Source organism: Neolamprologus multifasciatus, chromosome 7, assembly GCF_963576455.1.
Source record: "Neolamprologus multifasciatus chromosome 7, fNeoMul1.2, whole genome shotgun sequence".
Lineage (NCBI taxonomy): Eukaryota > Metazoa > Chordata > Actinopteri > Cichliformes > Cichlidae > Neolamprologus > Neolamprologus multifasciatus.
This window is the reverse complement of record NC_140445.1, coordinates 27,859,156-27,878,805: the sequence shown is the minus strand read 5'-3', so window position 1 is coordinate 27,878,805 and position 19,650 is coordinate 27,859,156. Positions and strand designations below refer to the sequence as shown.

General features: G+C 38.6%; 1 protein-coding gene and 1 long non-coding RNA gene across 2 annotated transcripts in view; one reads left to right on the top strand and one right to left on the bottom strand.

The window, feature by feature from the left end:
• Positions 1–2,487: 2,487 nt before the first annotated feature.
• LOC146514472 (uncharacterized) lies at positions 2,488–4,922 on the bottom strand. The gene is made up of 3 exons (XR_014875240.1): positions 4,496–4,922; positions 3,295–3,838; positions 2,488–2,916 (listed from the first exon to the last, which is right to left on the bottom strand). It is a non-coding gene; the product is annotated as an uncharacterized LOC146514472 (long non-coding RNA).
• Positions 4,923–8,813: 3,891 nt separating this feature from the next.
• Positions 8,814–19,650, top strand: part of sardh (sarcosine dehydrogenase) — a 50,428-nt gene continuing 39,591 nt past the window's right edge. The window contains exons 1-7 of the mRNA XM_085164627.1: positions 8,814–9,047; positions 10,050–10,239; positions 10,704–10,840; positions 11,063–11,241; positions 12,453–12,632; positions 13,478–13,601; positions 13,818–13,918. Coding sequence (XP_085020753.1) covers positions 10,055–10,239; positions 10,704–10,840; positions 11,063–11,241; positions 12,453–12,632; positions 13,478–13,601; positions 13,818–13,918 — 906 coding nt within the window. The 5' untranslated portion in view covers positions 8,814–9,047; positions 10,050–10,054. The remainder of the gene's footprint in view (positions 9,048–10,049; positions 10,240–10,703; positions 10,841–11,062; positions 11,242–12,452; positions 12,633–13,477; positions 13,602–13,817; positions 13,919–19,650) is intronic.

Genomic DNA, 19,650 nt, shown 5'->3' with positions numbered 1-19,650 from the left:
CATCCATACTTGTCCATGCAGACCTTTCCAGAGTTTTCCTGACCTGTGAATACAATTTTCTCCCAATGAAATTATTGTCAAATTCCAGTCCAGCCCTATGTTTCTTATTACTAAAAACAGTGTTGCATCTTGCAGTACTGCCTCTGTAACACTGACAAATAAGTTCACATGACCCGTGGGTTGTTGCACTATTGGATCTGTGATCTCTAGAGCATAGCCTTTTTGTTTTCTGTTGTTACAGGTGAACTGGTTTTTTTTTTCAGGTGTTAGGTAAGGGTTAAATTTCATGAGAGTAAAATTAGAACAAGTATAGCTCGTTTGGATGGATTACCAGGACAAAACAAACCAAAACAAAGCCTCCTCTCACTACATGGCAGGACGGCTCAGATTTGAAAAATTGGATCTGAACAAACTGTAAGACTTCTAGGACAGATGTCCTTTGGAAGAATGACACCAAACTAGAGGTACTTGGCCATATTGCACAGTCCTATTTTTGAGAATGCTGTTCATAAAATGAATGCCTGCAAACCTTCATGAAGTGAAGCAAAGCCGTAGAGACGAGTGGGCCAAAATACCTCCACAACAATGTGAGAGGATCATAAAGTCATATAGAAAATGATTACTTCCACTTATTGCTGCTAAAGGTGCTTCTGAAAATTATTAGTTTTTCACAGGGCTACACAGAATCCCGTGAAGGCTTTGCCTCCAAATAACCTCTCATGAAAGAACACCTGCTCATCTCTCATCTGTGAACACTGTGTGTCAAGTGTTCTCTGTCTGTGAGGTGCCCACACTTGAAAAAGACCAGACTTTGAATTTCACTCAATTTATTTTGACCAGCTAGTTAGATAGCTGATAGGTAGATAGATAGGTGAAAAACCTCTCAACACAAAAAATAAAGAACATTTCATTAATCATTCAGATAAATTAAATGCATCATACAGAATACAAATGAAATAACAAAAATATATACACTTCAGTAAAGCCACTTAACATAGCTAAAGCTAAATACTTTTGTCTAAACTATCATTTAACCCAGTTTAAGTTAGTTTTACATTCATTGGTTTTTAATCACAGAGCTGAGTAATTTCAAAAAACGAAGATGAAACAGTGGATTGTGCTTTGTTTGCTGTCCTCTCAGTATGTTGCACCCGGGTCAAATGACTGCTGCATGCATTTTAAGGTCTACTAGGCACGCCAGCCCTTGATTGCTCTAATTCAGCTCACCTGGCGGAGCGGCGCGCACCAGGCTTAGTTAGACTTAGTTGTAGATTGCACACAAGGTCTAATCAGCAGCCATGCGCAAGCAGCAGCACCAGAGATGGGCAGTAACGCGTTACTTGTAACGCGTTACTGTAATCCGATTACTTTTTTCAAGTAACGAGTAAAGTAAGGGATTACTATTGCAAAAACGGTAATTAGATTACCGTTACTTTCCCGTAGGAACGCTGCGTTACTGCGTTACTAAAACCGTGATTTTCTTGCGAGAATGTCTCATGACAGTGACATAAGCGAGTGCAACGTTCGTGACAACAGCTGTGTGCAGATCAACAATGGATCATATATCAAGTGCAGAGAGAGTATGAGCGTGCAGCGTTTAAAGCGTGGAAGTACTGACCTTACTTTGAGTTTGATTCCGTAAAAAGTGACAAAAACATTAGTGTCCGTTGTGCGTGGGAAGAAAACTTCTTTTTACAGCGGAAAAAAAAAAAACCCTAAACTTCCAAGCAAGCACCGAGTAGCTACGACGTAATGGGAAACTCACAGAGAAACTGCGGTATCCTTCCACTGACCGCTGCGGCACACCTGCACCAGGGTAACCCTCCGCCTACCCCACTCCTGCTTTACAGGTGAAAATAGAGCAAAAGGACCGCTAGTCTTTGACTTTATTTATTTTCTGCTGTGTTTTACTTGCATCTGAAAGAGTGAGTGTAAACACAAAAAATAAATAAATAAATTATATATTTATTTATTTATCTATTATGTGCTGGAATGTGCAGAAAATAGGTTTAAATATTAAACTAATTTCTTCCAGTCAGAGAATGTTGCAGATAATTAAATTTTTGCTTGATGCATAAAGTTAAAAGATTAAAACTAACAAAACAAGTTTTAAAAAGAGACTTTTCCATTTGATTACATTTTGTATGATGGATTATGTAGAAAAAGTAGAATTGGGCTGAAAGATCTATCACTTTCCCAGATAGCAAGGAAACATTGAAACAACGTTGAGTCAATATCAGGCGACGTCATTGAACCAACGTTGAAGTGTGACGTTGACCTAACGTCACTCTTGCACCCTTTTTTAATGTTGAAACAACGTCAGGTTTTGATGTTGAATCAATGTTGAAACCTGACATTGAAACAATGTCAGATTCTGATATTGAAACACTGTTGAGCTATGGTGTTGATTTTCCACCTCTTTCGCACAGTTGCTTTTTATTAAAACAACAGTTAAATCATGACTGGAAATCTACCTTTCTTTATAAGTATTTTAACCAATACTAAACTACTGCATGTTTCCATCAATACTTAAACCACCTAAACACATAATTGTACTTATTCCTCAAATTGGACACCCTTTATAAAAACAACAACAACAAATGTCTCACAATGTATCATGTCAATATTAATATCCTAAAATAAGAAAGCATTGCATGTGATGTAACAGAGAAAAAAAATAAACAAAAAAAAGTCAATAGGCATGTTTCGTTTGCTAAATACTTTATTAAAAGACAGTTTCCTATTTACATTTATATGTTTCACAGAAGTTTGTAATTTTTTACTCTGGGATGGGGATACATGATGTGCGTCCTGCACCACCCAAACGATCTGGGGCGTATCGGAGCAATTTCTGCACTGCTTGTGCAAAGACAAACTTGGACATGGAGTTTGCCCCTAACTGCTGCGTCAGGCCATCTAGGAAAAAAATACACACACACACACACAAACAAAAAAAGTGAATTAGAGCACATGAATAAGCTCTTGTTAACTGTCTTCAGCGGGGAGAAAGTATGTAAACTCCTAGGCTGATAAACATGAAAGTCACCAGGCGTTAATCTGCAAACTGCCGCATTTGATTCCCAAAGAGCTATGAGCGGAAAAAGTGATAAGTCTTAGCATGGTGTGCCGTGTAGCCTTTAAAACAAAATAAACATGGGGTCCTCGGGCTGTACAACTACAACCCGAGGACTAAACAAGCCAAAGACCAAAGACTCCATCTCCAGATTAACTGGACATGAAAGTCTTGTTATTAAGAAAGACAAAGTAATATAGCAAAAAAACTGTAAAACTTACCACCATATATGCATTTGCAGAGCGCTGTATCTTTAAATGCCATTTTTTGCTTTGTCTGGTCCTTGGTTTTTTTCCCTGCCCAGTTGAGTACCGAGGCCAGCTCATTTGTAATGGCATAAGCCATTACACGGCGGACTCGCACCTCCAGTGTGGTCCCTCCAATCAAGGCAAAGCGTCTCACCTATAGACACATTTTAAGAGATGGAATTAGCGTGTCTCATGTCTTAAATGTGTATGCAAGTGCTTGTGTGTTTAATCAACAGGCCGTTGTTATGTATTTAAATCACATCTGACAGCTATTACACTTTATAGTTACAAAGTGTACATAACCTTTATATACTTACCATTGCCTTATTTGCCTGAAGAGCTGCCTCTGCATTGTTTAGCTCCTCAATGTTGTGCAAGGGCAAATCCAGAGGCAGTACCCCAGCATCTACCGATTCATTTCAGCAGGGATGGCGGATGGCTCTGACCTCCTCACGGAGTTCGTTAACAGCTGTCGTCAGGTCTGACAGCATAGCTAATATCTTTTGTGAGGTCGCATCTGTTTAAAAAAAACAATTCCAGAAGGATTAATGGCTTAAGCAGTGAGAGGCGAAAAACTAATAAATAAATAATAAAACGCAGTTTACGTGTGGACAAAAGGTGCAAACGAAAGGTAGGCGAGCGTGCAACGTAAAGTTAGGTGAGCGTGCAACGTAAAGTTAGGTGAGCGTGCAACGTAAAGTTAGGTGAGCGTGCAACGTAAAGTTTGAATTGAGTGCGAATCGAAGCGGGTGCTCTCCAATCATTAAAAATAACAAAGTCATTGAACACATTTATACAGTTACCTTTACGTTTATCAATCATATATCACAGATTTACAATTTTTTGTAGTACTATGCTAAAAAGCAACTACAGAGCGAAAGTCTGGGTCAAGCGCCGAGGCGACGGCAAGAACAAAGGAACCCTCTAAGCGTTAAAGCTAGCTAGCTAGCTTTGTAAGGGAATATAACTGAAAAGTATGAAACGAAAATGTTTTCTTTGTTGACTTTGTTCGCAGTGCAATTTATTTGTTGCCGGATTGTAAGATGAAAGTAGACACAATTTTGGGCTCCCACATTTTGTCCGAAACTTTACATTAACAAGTTTGTTTGTTTTTTACTGTTATTCAAATGCAACCGTGGAAATAACGTATAGAACAAAAGTCATTCATTCTTACCTTATATTAATCGTGGTGCAGGCCAGTGCAGTGCATGAACTGATGCCTTCTCCGGTCAATTCCGCTGAGAGTAAATCTAATGTCCCGCTCTACTGTACAAGACAATGGTTACCTGAAGGGATGTACCACTGTGAGAGGGGGGGCTATGGAATAGTCCAAGTGGTAGCAGCTTTAATTTCCCGCGAAACCATAAATCAATGGTTTTTCAACGTGATTGTTGTCACCTTGTCAACTATAAATAGATCAACAATCAACGATGACAGAACAACAGTGAATCAATGTTATTTCAATGTCAGTGTCAGGTTTCATCAGTATTTCAATGTTGTTTCAACATTGGTTTTGTGTTGACATTTCAAGCATGACGATTCTGATGGTTCAGATGGAAAATCAACATCTGTTCAATGTCTCCTTGCTATCTGGGTTTATCACCTATTCAGGGTGTAAATCGTGTTTTTAAAAAGTAACTAAGTAACTAAGTAACTAAGTAATTAATTACTTTTGAAAATAAGTAATCAGTAAAGTAACGGGATTACTTTTTTGGGGAAGTAATCAGTAATTAATTACTGATTACTTTTTTCAAGTAACTTGACCAACACTGAGCAGCACAGAGCAGGTAGTCAGTGTTGCCAACTCCTCAGTAAGGAAAATCGCTATTGGTTGTCCTAAAAGTCGCTAGAAGTCGCTAAATGACGTCATCACCTAATTTGCATAATTGGTCATGCTAATATAATTGTAACCTACGCTGCTGGAGAGAGAAATAACATCGTGGACGAGACATAAAGTGGGCAAAAAACATCCTAAATGCATTTAGAGTTTATTTAGAACTACAAATTAAATTTATTTTAGCAATTATTGTTTTTTGTAATGTCACAATTCCAACCCTGCTCCTTTACCCGGGCTTGGACCGGCAAAAGTGACCCGAAATAGGCACTCTGGTGGAGTTACTTTGTGTGTGTGTGTGTTTATAAGTAGTTTTAAACCTGATCCACAAAACAGCATAAGAGTAAAAGAAGAACTGACTGTGTTACAGCACCCGCTGCTTGTTGAGAGTAAAAGCGATATGCGCTTTCACGACTTTTTTTTAGCGACTTTTTCTAGAAAAAAAGTCGCTAGGGGGTCTGAAAACTCGCTAAATATAGCGACAAAGTCGCTAAGTTGGCAACACTGCAGGTAGTGGGCAGGAGGAGGAAGAGAAGAGTAACAGCCACACCTACTAGGTCAGCGCGACACTCGCTGTGTCCAGTGTTGCCAACTCCTCAGTAAGGAAAATCGCTATTGGTTGTCCTAAAGTCGCTAGAAGTCGCTAAACGACGTCATCACCTAATTTGCATAATTGGTCATGCCAACGTAATTGTAACCTACGCTGCTGGAGATAGAAATAACATCGTGGACGAGACATAAAGTGAGCAAAAAACGTCCTAAATGCAGTTAGAATTTATTTAGAACTACAAATTAAATTTATTTTAGCAATTATTGTTTTTTGTAATGTCACAATTCCAACCCTGCTCCTTAATCCGGGCTTGGACCGGCAAAAGTGACCCGAAATAGGCACTCTGGTGGAGTTACTTTGTGTGTGTGTGTGTTTAGAAGTAGTTTTAAACCTGATCCACAAAACAGCATAAGAGTAAAAGAAGAACTGACTGCGTTACAGCACCCGCTGCTTGTTGAGAGTAAAAGCGATATGCGCTTTCACGTCTTTTTTTTAGCGACTTTTCTTGGAAAAAAAGTCGCTAGGGGGTCTGAAAACTCGCTAAATATAGCGACAAAGTCGCTAAGTTGGCAACACTGGCTGTGTCCCAATTCAGGGTCTGCACGCTTGAAGTACGCATTTTAAGTGCGGTTACGTCACCGCCACGCGACGACGGCTGTCCCAATTCGAAGTGTACTTCAAAACATACTCCAAATGCGCCGTCGATTTCTCCAAATATCAAGCGTGGTCCGGTGCACGCTTCGTGGTCCCATATATCCCACAATTCATAGCGCGGCCGTGGGTGTGGATAATTTTGCTGCAAAATACGGCAGAAGGGAGCGGCCGAAAAGTGAACTGTCAAAAGTAAGTACTGAATATGACGTCACTTATTCATGTGCGAATGTTTAATAACGAAGAACATTAAAACATTGCTGTTGGCCACATGTCGGCAAAGTTATGTGACACTAGTGATGTTTGTACTTTCAGCATTAACTTGGTTTTAAAGCCTCTACTTCTAAATATACATATAGTCGACCTTAATCTTACAGAGAATCTGATGATTTTATGGATAATTAAAGTCAGTCATATATCCACAAACACAACAAGCTGAAAGTCAGTGATATATATATATATATATATATATATATATATAATAATAATCTGACAATACTATAATATTGGCCATATTATATTTACATTACCATAGTGAGATGACTTTAGTCTCATGAACAACATTAACTAATTATTATTTACTAGCTAATCTTAAATGACTGTTCAGTACAGAAATGAAGCCCTTGAATCATGTTTTACAGTCCTGTGGTCTCAGCCTCAGATACTCAACTAATCAAAGTGATGTCATGACAAAAATGAATGACCAACAAAACATTTTTCTCCTTCATTTCTGTCAAACAAAGCTGTATGTAACGTGTCTCGCGGTTAGTATCATGGTTGCTAGGCAACCTGAACAGCGCGACGAAGCATATACCGTCCCATTTCACAAGCCTCTCACTTCCGCACTTCTCGTACTTATAGTACGCACCGTACGTAGTACGCGTAGTGCGCGTACTTCAAGCGTGCAGACCCTGAAATGGGACACAGCCACTGTGTGCAAAAGGGTGAGACACTTCCACAACAACTTGTCAATCAGTTGTTAACTTACACAGCTGAAAATGGGGGAAATCAACTCAACACTGCCATTTCTAAGATACTGAAAAATGTATGTGCATATCACCATGAAAGCTGATAATTTCTCCTTTTATTTCTTTGTCATCTTTACAAGTTACCAGTAAAGGACAGCTTTCTCTCTGCTGTGAAAATAACTTTTGAGAGCACTCTAAAAATGAAGGGCTTGACACAAACGTAAAAAAAATTTTCTCAGTCTTTTCATGTAACAGTTATTAGCTATTGACTCAGGTTTGTTATTAATAAGTGAGCTTTATGTGTATATATATGCCTGTATATATTGTGCTATTCTTAGTTAGTGTATTGTCTGTCTTTGTTAATGGTTGTTTATAATGGAGCACTGTAACGAAAAAGAATTTCCCCTAGGGATCAATAAAGTATTTCTTTCTGTCTTTCTAAGTACACCAGCACTTGATACCCAAGTCTGTATCAAAGCATACACATTTACCTCTAAGCACACCCCAGCTGTCTGCATATACAGTAGTTTATCTGGTTCTCTCTGGAACACTCTGCCACGTACCACAGGAAGAGAAGAGAAGCCACAATATACAATCTATGTGCTTACAGCTCAGTGTTCTGCTGCATGCGCTGGCATAGCAGCATACACATGTGCGTGCACACAAATACACGTGGACATAACACTCTGTCCTTAAGACACTGTTATTCAGCCACATAAAAAAATTAGTTTAAGGATATCTACAAAGTTCAAAGGTAGCTGTGGTCCACTTTCTTCGTTTCAGATTCTTAAACATAAGATACCAGGGCTGGCAACAGCTCCTATACTTAGCTTCAGTCTAGCTCATAGCTGTATAAACTAGAAAGAACCTCCTGGCACGGGAGGGGACCTAAACTCTGCACTTCATTGGCTGCTGGTTAGGAGGTGGAGAATCATGAGGTCAGCTTGGCAGGCTTCAACTACACATGCCTCAGGGGTCTGGAGCCTAAGTTTGAATCATTCAGTGTGGCAAGGAGCCTTCTTTTGAGGTTTAAAGCGTTTGTCTCTTCTTCCCCCGTCCTACTGCAACATCCCCACAACACTGAGTGAAATGCCTCACACAGACAAACTCCACATGTTCAACATATATGTGACGACCTACTTCTGCTTGATTTGATCATCGGGCTGTCAATAGCAGCTGTTACACTAGCCTCCCGGAAATACAGACACCCACACATTTATGAACCAAACAAACAGAACAAACAGCAAATTGACATTAATGTTTCTCTTTTGGCACATTATATATTTTCTTGAATATTTTCACATAGGAGGTATTTTGTGCATACTTATGTTTAAGTCACGAACCCCTGCTTACTCATTTGAGGTACTTGGTCAAGTGTACTTAACCTTTTTCTGGCGTTTCCAAAGTGTCATGTGTTGTTGCTCAATTCCACCACTTACTAGTCTGACTGATCTATTTTCTAGTTGTGTGCCAAACCGCGGGGCGGGGTGAAGGTAGGAACTACAACTGCAGTCTAGCACCGCTGCAGCTCACATTTATCTGACAGCTACTGAGCTGTGTCTTGTGGGCCACGACAGCAGTTCTGTCGCTCGTTGGTCTGCGGAACTACTTGACCGTTTCTCCCCATAAATCCACTCCCTTAATTCTGCAAGCAGCTCCTCTCACTACTTAGCTCTTTCCTCGAGTGTGTTTCCGGGGCAATCTGGGACAAGCGGAATCGAGCGTAAGTGCGACATGAATGTACTTCCAAAAGTTGTTGCATTATGTAATTTGCATGCTCCGTTGTTTGAGATCGCAGAACTTCACGCCACGTTACTACCTGCAACTGCTTATGTAGTTTCTTTTATTTTGAGACTTATCGTTTCCAGGCGAGCGCATTCTGTGCATCGCGTTCTGTACGTTATTGCACATTTACCCGCTAAAAGCTTTGTAGTACGCATTAAGTGCGGGGTTATTTAGTGGTGAATGTGCAGCCGTTTTTGCGCCCAGGTGCCCAAAGTGTTTTTTCCAAAATCCTTGTCTGGTCAAACTATTGGTGTTTGCACATGGCTGAACTATATGGGGCGCCGTTTGTAAAGTGAAACATGCTGAAATTAACGGCAACATTTTTCCACATTTTCCACTTTTGCACCGGAGGTTTTCGGAAAGCTTTTATTTTGGTATTTCCGCTGATCCGTGCAATAAATTTGCATGTTAGCCTAAACATTTACATTTAACATTTAACATTTAGATTTAACATTTAGATTTAAATATAATATTTAGATTTAACATTTGATGAAAAGTTACAAATATTTTACTAAATGTTGTAAAAAATTACTCGAAAAAACATGTTTTTCTAAGGTTTTGAGCTAAATGTGGAAAAATGTTGCCGTTAATTTCAGCATGTTTCACTTTACAAACGGCGCCCCATAGAACTAAAGCAAGGCGCCAGCATTATATACTCGATCCGTCAAGTCTTGCCCACTAGATTTACTAACCCTGCGCAAATTTGCGTAAATCCCCCTGAGTATAATAAAGTTATTTACATTTATTTTTCAGTTATTATGGTTTTTACTGGGTACAAAATGTTGCAAAGAACCCCAAAAATAATCCTAGCCAGAACAAGCAGAAAAGAGTTCAGAAAAGAGTTTTTGTACATAATGACTTTGTTCTGAAACCTTGAGTGTTGCAACTTAAAACAGCTGACATATCACTATGTCCCTTTGTGTTGTCTTACTGCACACAGGGGTCATGGCCTTCCTTGGGAGTGCAGTTTGGCGAGTGTTCTCAGCAGTGAGGCCTCCTCTTTCTCCACTGTGCCGGACAAGCACTCGGTCCTACAGCTCGAAGCCCACCAAGGAAAAGAGTGTTCCCTACGAGAAGACACTCAAACAGGAGGATGGAGCCTCCTCAGGACCCACTAAGCCATTACCCAGGTTAGACTGGGTTTTGAATGGATTGTGTGGGAATGTTTTCAGAAATATATTCTTAAGATTATATGCAGTGACTTTATACATAAACAGCTGATTAATCTAATGGTTGAAGTGGTGGATTAATACTGGTTTTGAAGAAAAACTAGTTCATGGAGGAATGGACACAGTGATGTACAAGTTCTGAACAGAATATAGATGCTCTGTTGATACTTTGCACTGGGAAAGGTTGGTATCAAAACAAGAGTGTTTATTGTTCGTTTAATAAAAAAAAGGAGTTATTGGTCATTATTGATACTGTTTTTATGTTGCTGTAGTTTAAAGATTGGAAGCAGGGGGAAAGAAAAAGGGACTGTGTTGCACTTGTGAATTGATAAGTTAGTGCTAGCTCACAGGCTGGTTGGTTACCTTCATATGTCAAGAGTAGCATCAGCCTTTTTAGTCTTTTCATATACCTCCTCCTGCCTCAGGTCAGCTGATGCGGTGGTGATTGGAGGAGGAAGCCTGGGCTGTCAGACCATTTACCACTTGGCCAAAATGGGAATGACTAATGTAGTTCTACTGGAGAGAGACAGACTGACTGCTGGCACCACCTGGCATACTGCAGGTAACAGTCTGTAACAGTACAGAGAGCTGTGTTTGCCTGAAGTTATACATCCTACTTTAATAGCAGCGTTCTAATAAGAAGTTTTAAGAGTAAATTAAGCACTCTTTGGTAATTTTGTGTAGTAATTATTATCAAGTGTGTTCACCTGCATGTGCGTGATGTGCGAGACGCTCACTAATGTCCACTAAGTTTTTTGCACTCATGTGTCCCTCTGTTTATTAGGCCTCCTGTGGCAGCTGCGACCCAGTGATGTTGAGGTAGAGCTCTTGGCCCACACCAGGAATGTGATTAGCAAAGACCTAGAGGAGGAGACGGGTCTCCATACAGGCTGGATCCAGAACGGAGGGCTCTTCATTGCTTCCAACAAGCAAAGACTTGACGAGTACAAGCGCCTCATGTCGGTAAAGACAGAGACATGTTGGTTGTGAACATTATTAGGAAAGCATAGATGCGCTGTTCGGTAAACAGAGGCAAAACACATTAAAAATGTGTTTGTATTCATTGATCAGTCTGTTGATCAGTTGTTGTTGATCAATGCTCATGACAATTTTCATATTAATGATGAGGAAACTGACCTCACAGCCCAATGTTCGTCAGTGGTGCTAGTTTCAGTCATTAATTTCAATCATTATGCAAGTGAACTGTTTATAAGTTTGGGGAAATCTCCGCTCAGCTGAGACTTGAAGAAGTAACTTGGATGAGTGACGAAGCGTTTATTCTGCTAAAAACGCTGCATCCGAATGAACAGAATTAACTTTTTGGGATACAAAGGAGTCACACAAACACACAAAGACTTCAGATGGAGCAAGTACTTCTGTGACAGCAATTAGACAAGATGAAAGTAAATATTATCCTTAGTCAAAATTGTTTGTTTTCTATTTAGTTCACAGTGCTTCAAGAAAAGGACGCTTCATTTCAAAGTATTTGAGTTTGTAAATCAGTTTGATTGATTTTATGTATACATTTATGCACATTTACCCATCTGCAACAGGGAAATCTTTTTTATGCATGTAAATGTACTAAATATTTTGGAAGCTGAGATAGTTGTTGCTGAGTAATGTCTCATAAATAATTCTATTCTTCAGGTAAAGGATCCTGAAGTCACAAGCACCAAAGAACAAGACATATCAGCTTAATATGTGTGCACTACAGACATAGCCTCTACAGGATGTGTTTAGGGAACGCTCTAGTTCATGAAACATTCGACTGCTGCTCCTCCTTGGGGCTTTTAAATGTAAAATTGATTGTGGGCTTTCTAAAAAAGTTTTTTTACTGCTTAACATGAGGTACACGAGAGAAAATAAACTTAATTTACCTTAATTGTGTGTTAGATTAATTAATTAGATTTTCAAAGTTCACAAACAACACTACTGTTCCCTTTGCATATTATAAAACTAATGCAGAACGCTATGCTGCCATAGCGACAGACTCAACTTATAGTTACAGTATTGAAAAGAGTCTTTCTGTTTGCTTTATCATGAAGATAAAGACTTTGATATGATTTAAAATTATGGCAGATTTTTCTCTAACCACTTATTTGAATTTGGAACAAAGGTGCCTTTAAAGTAATATTTACATTGAACACGTCATCTCCCCATTTTCTTTTTTCTAGCTGGGTAAAGTTTATGGTATTGAGTCCCATGTCCTTTCACCGGCTGAGACGAAGGACCTGTATCCTCTGATGAATGTCGATGATCTTTATGGAACACTGTATGTTCCAAAAGACGGCACCATGGACCCTGCAGGTACCTGCACAACCTTGACCAGGGCAGCCACTGCCCGAGGAGCCACGGTAATGTCTACTGATCTGCTAAATGCCTCTTTAGTTGATGGCCAGCTTTATTCTGTTTCTACCCATAGATTTCAATCTATGTGTGTGTGTGTATATATATTATAGCCATACAAATAGCTTTAAAAGCTATGTTTTCTTTTATTTCAAATACTGTTTTTTTGTTTTTTTTGACTTATCATGCCATTTGTGCACATTTTCTGAGCCACTGTATTTATTTATTTTTTGATATATTGCAGTGCAAAAATAGCACCCTTATCCAAATAAGATATGCTCTGCAGATAGCCAAGCCATAACCCTGTGAATAGCTAAACATTAATTGCTGTAGTCCAGTAGACTAGGGCTGTTAGACACAGGCGCGGCACACAGCACTTTGATGTTATAGGTACATGTTTTTGAGTAGATGAGACTGGAATACATCTACATTGCACAGCAGCCTAATGGCTAGTTTATAGATCAAAAAGTAAAGTCTTAAAAACATTTTTAAAAAGCAAAGCAGCAATTACATTTCTTTGACAGTTATGTTACGCCTGCCAGATCTCAATAAATCACATATGAAAACTGTTGAATGCACTGATCATTAAATGGCAGACTGTATGTACTGTTTGCTTAGTTTTGACTTAGCATGTCTTTATATTGTGAACAGCCCAACTACTACACTACATTCTCAAGCTTTGCACAAATGACTCACATGTTACGTTACTTTTCCTCTGTAGTAATAAGTAAATACGAGGCTTCTTCAGTCGGACATCTAAACGTCTGTAATATTACTCGACTGATTCCCTGTGCATTGTACTTGCATGGAGAAAAGTCCATACAGCATTTCAGTTTTCCATTCTTTACGTCAGGTGATCGAAAACTGTCCTGTAACTGGCATTCAAGTGCGAACTGATGATATCGGTGTGAAGAGGGTAAAGGCAGTGGAGACACAACACGGAACCATTGAGACACCTTGTGTGGTGAACTGTGCAGGTTTGCTGCCTTTCTTTTTCAAAGATGACAAATCCACAAATGTAACACAGTGTAAAGCAGTCTTTATGTAACCTGCAACTGCTCTCCTGATGTAACTGTATCCTGTAAACTTGAAATCACAATGAGAAAAGAAAAATCCATACAACTTTTAAGGATATTTGTTTGGTGTTAAAGGTAACACGTTTATGACATTTTTGCCTTTCTGTGTTACCGCAGGTGTGTGGGCCACCAAGCTGGGAGAAATGGCTGGAGTCAAGGTTCCTCTCATTGCTATGCATCATGCCTATGTGGTAACAGAGAGAATTGAGGGCATACAGGTATGACCACCATTCCTGGAGTCAATGCTATATTTATTTCAACTAATGTCAGAAATTGCCTCAAGAGGCTTTACAAGCCTGTAGATCCCTTCGTGCCTTTAGACCATTTGATTAAATGAGGAACACTTTCCTAAAAAAATCTTCAGCAGGAGGGCAAAAAAGGATCGAAGAAGAAGTCCGTAAAAGCAGTCGAGGAAGGATACCTCTTAAAGTCGCAGCATTGCAGATTTACATCATAAATATTCAAAATGACAAACAAAAATTGTAAAGATGTATGAAAAATGACAACCCGTTGTACCTCCTGAAGCCACGTCCCAAATGATATTACAAAATATAAAGTTAACGTTTTGTTTACATTTTTAACTTATTTGCAGTAAATGCTGCATTTGACAATGTTGTGTTACTAAGACATCATTGAATAAAAGAGGTGTTTCATTTTAATACATTTTTAAAAAAAAAAAATTTGTTTTAAAAAAGTTTCCTTTTTACAAACCAAGTTACTGTGATTTTAATAGGTTTACCAAATCTTCTCCGGGGGAATGTGCTATGAAGAAAGTTCAACATGTTTTATTTGGCTTTGCCAACATTATAGTGAAGCAATCAGGATAAGTGGGCACACAAAGCTGTTTATCAACTTGAAAAGTTAAACCAGGGTTTTGGAGTCTAGCTAGGATTGTGTTCATGTGAAAGGGGCGTCTGACCAATCATAAACAAGGACAGGTCTGCTGGTAGCAGAAAGAGAAAACTACGATTTTAGCAAAATGCTGTATGAAGAAGTAAAACGCATGGTACAGGCTGTAAGCAACAAAGCTGCTGCAGTGCAGAGAGGAAAGGTACTGTGTGTGTTTATGTGTTTTAAGTGCCTTAATCTGTATTTCTGGAAATGATCTACTACACTGATAAGTTTAATCTCTGTGAACCCAGAAAGGAAAGTGACCAAAAACACTGACTGTAAGTAAACAGGATATCAGTGCTCTGTCATTAAAACATGAGAAAATCTGATAGATTATAAATGTTACTCTGTTAAATTAATAGTTAGATGTGTATAGGATACTTTAATTTGTATTCTTTCAGCTACAGCCCCGGTGTTGTGTAACAGTGTGAGAGCAACTATAGAAGTTTAAATCTATTTAGCATTTTCTCTAATGCACACACAGTAAAGTATGGATATAGGCTCAAATATTTGCATCCACTCGCTTAAATCTTTTAAGTGGTGCTGAGGGTTCTACAATGTCGTTTAACTTGGCAAGGCCAAGGTCTATTAACTTCTCATTAGTGATCATGATTGACTATAAAAGTTAGTTTCTCTTTACCAGCATAAAGTGGATTTGTTTGACAGTACTCACTTGTTTGACTAATACCCAAAATAATGGGAAAGTCCAAGGAACTCAGTGAAGATCTAAAGAGAATTGTAGAGTAACACAACTTGTACATAAGTAAAAGTTTTTCTCATGTGTCACTGAGGCCTAGAATAAGACCCAAGCTGTCACCCTCAGGTAAAAAAAATAAAATGGTAAGGGTGTTTAGGAACAACCCAGGAACCCTGTCGTGAACTGGAAACTGCTGGAACACCAGCTCACTGTCCACAGTGAAGCCAATCTGAGAACTTAGAGAATCCCGACCAAGAAAGAGCGGTGAGTGCTGGCCTTGTCAAGTTAAAAGATATTGTCAAACCTTCAGCGCCACTTATTTAAGTAAATGTATGTGTATTTTTTACCCTGTGTGGATTAGAGAACATCCAAACTAAATTCAAACTTGTGCACCAAGTTCTCTTTCCTTTTTTGAAGTCATTAAAGATGTATGCTGTACAGTCTTTCCCCCAGGGGTTAGTTACCACAGCGACGTACTCTCATGAGAGTTGATGTGAAAAACAACAGATTGTTTGCCAAAAGCGGGCGAATGTTTCAAATAACTCATTTCCTTTTATAAATACCAGACATATTATCGTATTGTTTCACTGCTACTTGGTGGCAACTGTTGCACGATGGTGTATTTAATGGCTAATTTATAAACTGTTTTTCAAGGTGGAGGAGGGTAATTCTTTCTGCATTAAGGTTATATAACCAGTAGGGGGCACTATGACCAAACAGATCTTCAGCCTTCGATGGCCCAGACTGTTGTTTTATTGTTTGCAATAATTTGTAATAGAGAAGTAAACAGAATAATTTGTGTGTATCTTTATATTAATGGGATGATACGTGAACCTGCATCTACCGGGGAAGCCCCCGTGTGTGTGTATACTTTATAACAGATGTTCACATGATTCACTGTATCTCTGTGATTGCAAGTCTTACGACTGCTAGATTAAATTAGTGTACACATGCATGACTGTGCTCATCTTCTCGAGGCTGGTGGTTGTAGGCGGTCTGTCAGCTCCCCTGTATTATGTAGTTTAAGAGGAGCTTAACCAGCATTACTGCTACATCACGTTCACAGACGTCAGCCCACACACAAAATGACACACTCGCACACTTGGATGTCAGGAAATCTGTTCCCACCAGAGTGTGCAACTTGTCAGGTCAAACATTTCATGTCATCTGTGTGCCTTTGTGTGACATGTAACCTCCTGGGAGGCTGTGGTGGCTTTAAAGTAAGGGGAAAAGAAACCATACCAGATTGTGTGAATACATGAAGGACAGAAGGTAGTGCAGTGTTTAGTATTGATCACATGAAGTAAGCTGGCAGCTGCACCCAGTGCACAAGAGAGGGGAAATGAGCAGTTTGGCTTTTGTTATTTGGAGTGAGCGGTTTTTAAAATGTCAGCTTGTTCGCTGGTATTTTGGTTTTACCCGGAAAACCAGTTGGTGGGTAGAAAAGACCTCCATAGTGACGTGAATACAGATGAGACAACATACCTAAAATGTAACTATTTATTGAACATTTTTGCATAAATATTTATTAGAACACAACAAAATGTTTACATGGTATGTTAGACACAATGCTGTGTGTATGGAACTCCAAAGTGTTCAAAATTAAATAAATAAGTCATGATGAAATAAATAACTATGTGAATAAATAAGACACAGATATGTAATGTGAGAATGATATTGTGAAATAATGGAACACATTTTGAAAAAAATGTTCATTATTGTGAAATAGATTACATTCTGCTATATAAATGTACTTATTATTGTGAAATATTATTTCATGGTCATTATTTTTCACAATAACAGAGATTATTCTTGAGGCATTTTATTTATTTCCAGCCGTTTATATTCCAAAATGTTTTGTTTTTTTTTCAAAGTCAGTCTTTATTTCAAAATCCCATTTTCCCCGATGGTCTATTTATTTCATAATGCGACTTTTCAGCAGAATGACTTTGTCTGTCAATCAAGAAAGACAGGGCGGAGCCAGTTGTGTGATTGGTTGCTCCTTTTCTCAGACATAAGTAATAGCACATGAATCGTCGATTTAGGTTTAATGGTGCAATGCGTCTCCTATGCAGCTGGCGGCAGTATGTAGCTCAAAATAAACTTAAGGCACCGATAAATGCAAAACACTGGGCGCGAATAACGTTACAGGTGTATCAATTCTTGTGAAGGGCATGGCTGCAGGAAACAAGTCCCTTTCTGAGTTACTCAGAGAACTTGCTAACCGCTTAGATTGTACGTCTTCACCTCAGTTTGGGAGAGTATTGCAGCAGTGTACTGGCGATGAAGTGGTCCCTGGTCCAAGTTCTCATCACAACCGCACAGTGTTAACGTTAGCAAATGCTAACGCTATCACAGCTAGCTCCACTCCACGAAACGCTGTTCAGGGTAAGTAACGATATGTTATTACTGCTCAGTTAGTCTGTCTGTCTGCCAAAAATGAGCTTTTTAATCAGTTCAGTCACAGATTTTTTTTTAATACTGTTTTTATCATAGCAAAGAATTCTATAAATTAGGTAAGAGAAAATAATTGTCTTCTGGGTTAATGTCTGTATTACTCTTTACATTGTTGTAGGTAATAGTTATTCATGACTGTTTTAAAGTGGCTTATCTTCTCTGCTAATATGGAAGACAAGTAATCTATGTGAAAGAAAAGAAAGCAATTTTAGTTCAACGTAGTGATTTTGTAAGTGGGTATAATTTGAAAATGGTTTTAAAACTAGTATAGTGGATGTTCTTTAAGTATTTAACATTTAAAGTGTGTGTCACTTTACGGAAGCCAACTTCAGTTTTGGTTTGGTCTCACCGTTGTAGGTCATAACATGAACAAGTCGTCAAGTCAAGCAGCTGAGGAAAGGGCTTAAGGAGACCATGGTATGGCCGTTTCTGACAGAGAGAGATCAAACATTCCTCTTTTCTTACCAAGGGAATCAGAGACTGCTCCCTGTTGTGAGTTAAGGTCAGGTCACATCTTTTAACATCTGACTAGTAAAGGTATTTGGTTAATTTATGAAGGATGAACATTAATTGTTGACACAAAACACCAATATAATATTTTGTATGCTTGGGTTAGTTGAACAGCTGGGTTACATTTAATAAAAATACACCTAATGTTGCTGATGCTCTTAAGACTACAAGATAAGTAAAGCTATAAAATGACTGTGGCCTGCCACAGAAGATGAAGATGAGGAAGAAGAGGAATGCTCTCGAGGATAAATGCAGAGTGGCAGGCTACCTTCGGTCCTTCATTGAAAATGGTAAGTCTGCTGCGATAGGTATTTTGCCATTGGTTTTCTCTGATTATACTTTGGTAAATTACATACAGTCCAGTGATCTTGGGTCATTAACAAAGTACACTATAGTGTAATTTTGTTTTGTTATTTGCTCCATACTGCCTCCATGCAATACATAAAAAAACTGAGTGGTGGCATTATCAGTTGCACTAGAATTGTATGTAGACTACTTTTAGCTTTGTTAACATAAAAATATCTATAACAGCAATTTGAGTGGGGCAAAAATGTATGGTGCCCTGTATGTAAGTGGTCATCTTTTATGGTATTTCTCCATAAACAATTCAAAATAATGAATATAGGATGTCATTATTGTTTAAAACAATCTTCTGTTGCAGCATCTTGTGCACAACGAAAAGCCCTCATCAAGTTTTGGACAGGATGGCAAGTCTTGCAGAGAGAAATGACTGTGGAAGTGGTCAACAGCAGTCTTCCAAAGTCTTCCACTTGTTTTGAAGTACTACGTCTTCCTGCACACTACTGTACCTATGAGTCATCTCTAATGGACATTCAGGTGTGTCTCAACTCTACTGACTCAGGTTTTGGTCTGGTTTAGGATTGATTCCATAACCACATGGTAAGATTAGACCATTTCTTCTTTCTTGCATCAAAGAAACGGGCCATCTAGTGAGTTCTAATTCCTTTTAATACACTTGACAGGGAAAAATGCACAGTACAGGTGAGCATTTGTGGCTTTTTTTTTTATATATATAAACTGATAAACAGTTCAGATATCAAAATCAGTTGTTCACTGTACATTATAAACTGGTACAAAAAAAGTCATGTAGAATAAATTATTGGAATTAAGATGTTACACTACTGTACTGTGTTCATTGTATTAAATCTGCTCAGAGTTGACATGTACTGTATATCCAACCAAGAAATGAATATCATTAAAGTGACAGCTGTATAAAACAAATCCTGTTTTATAGCCACTCACGGTTTTGTTGAAAATGAAATTGGTTATGCTGTTTTGAGTCAGTATTAGCTACAAAGCCATAGATGTAGAAATTTAAAAAAAAATAAAATTCTCCTGACATAGAAACTGATTAAATGTGATAGTGTCTTTCTA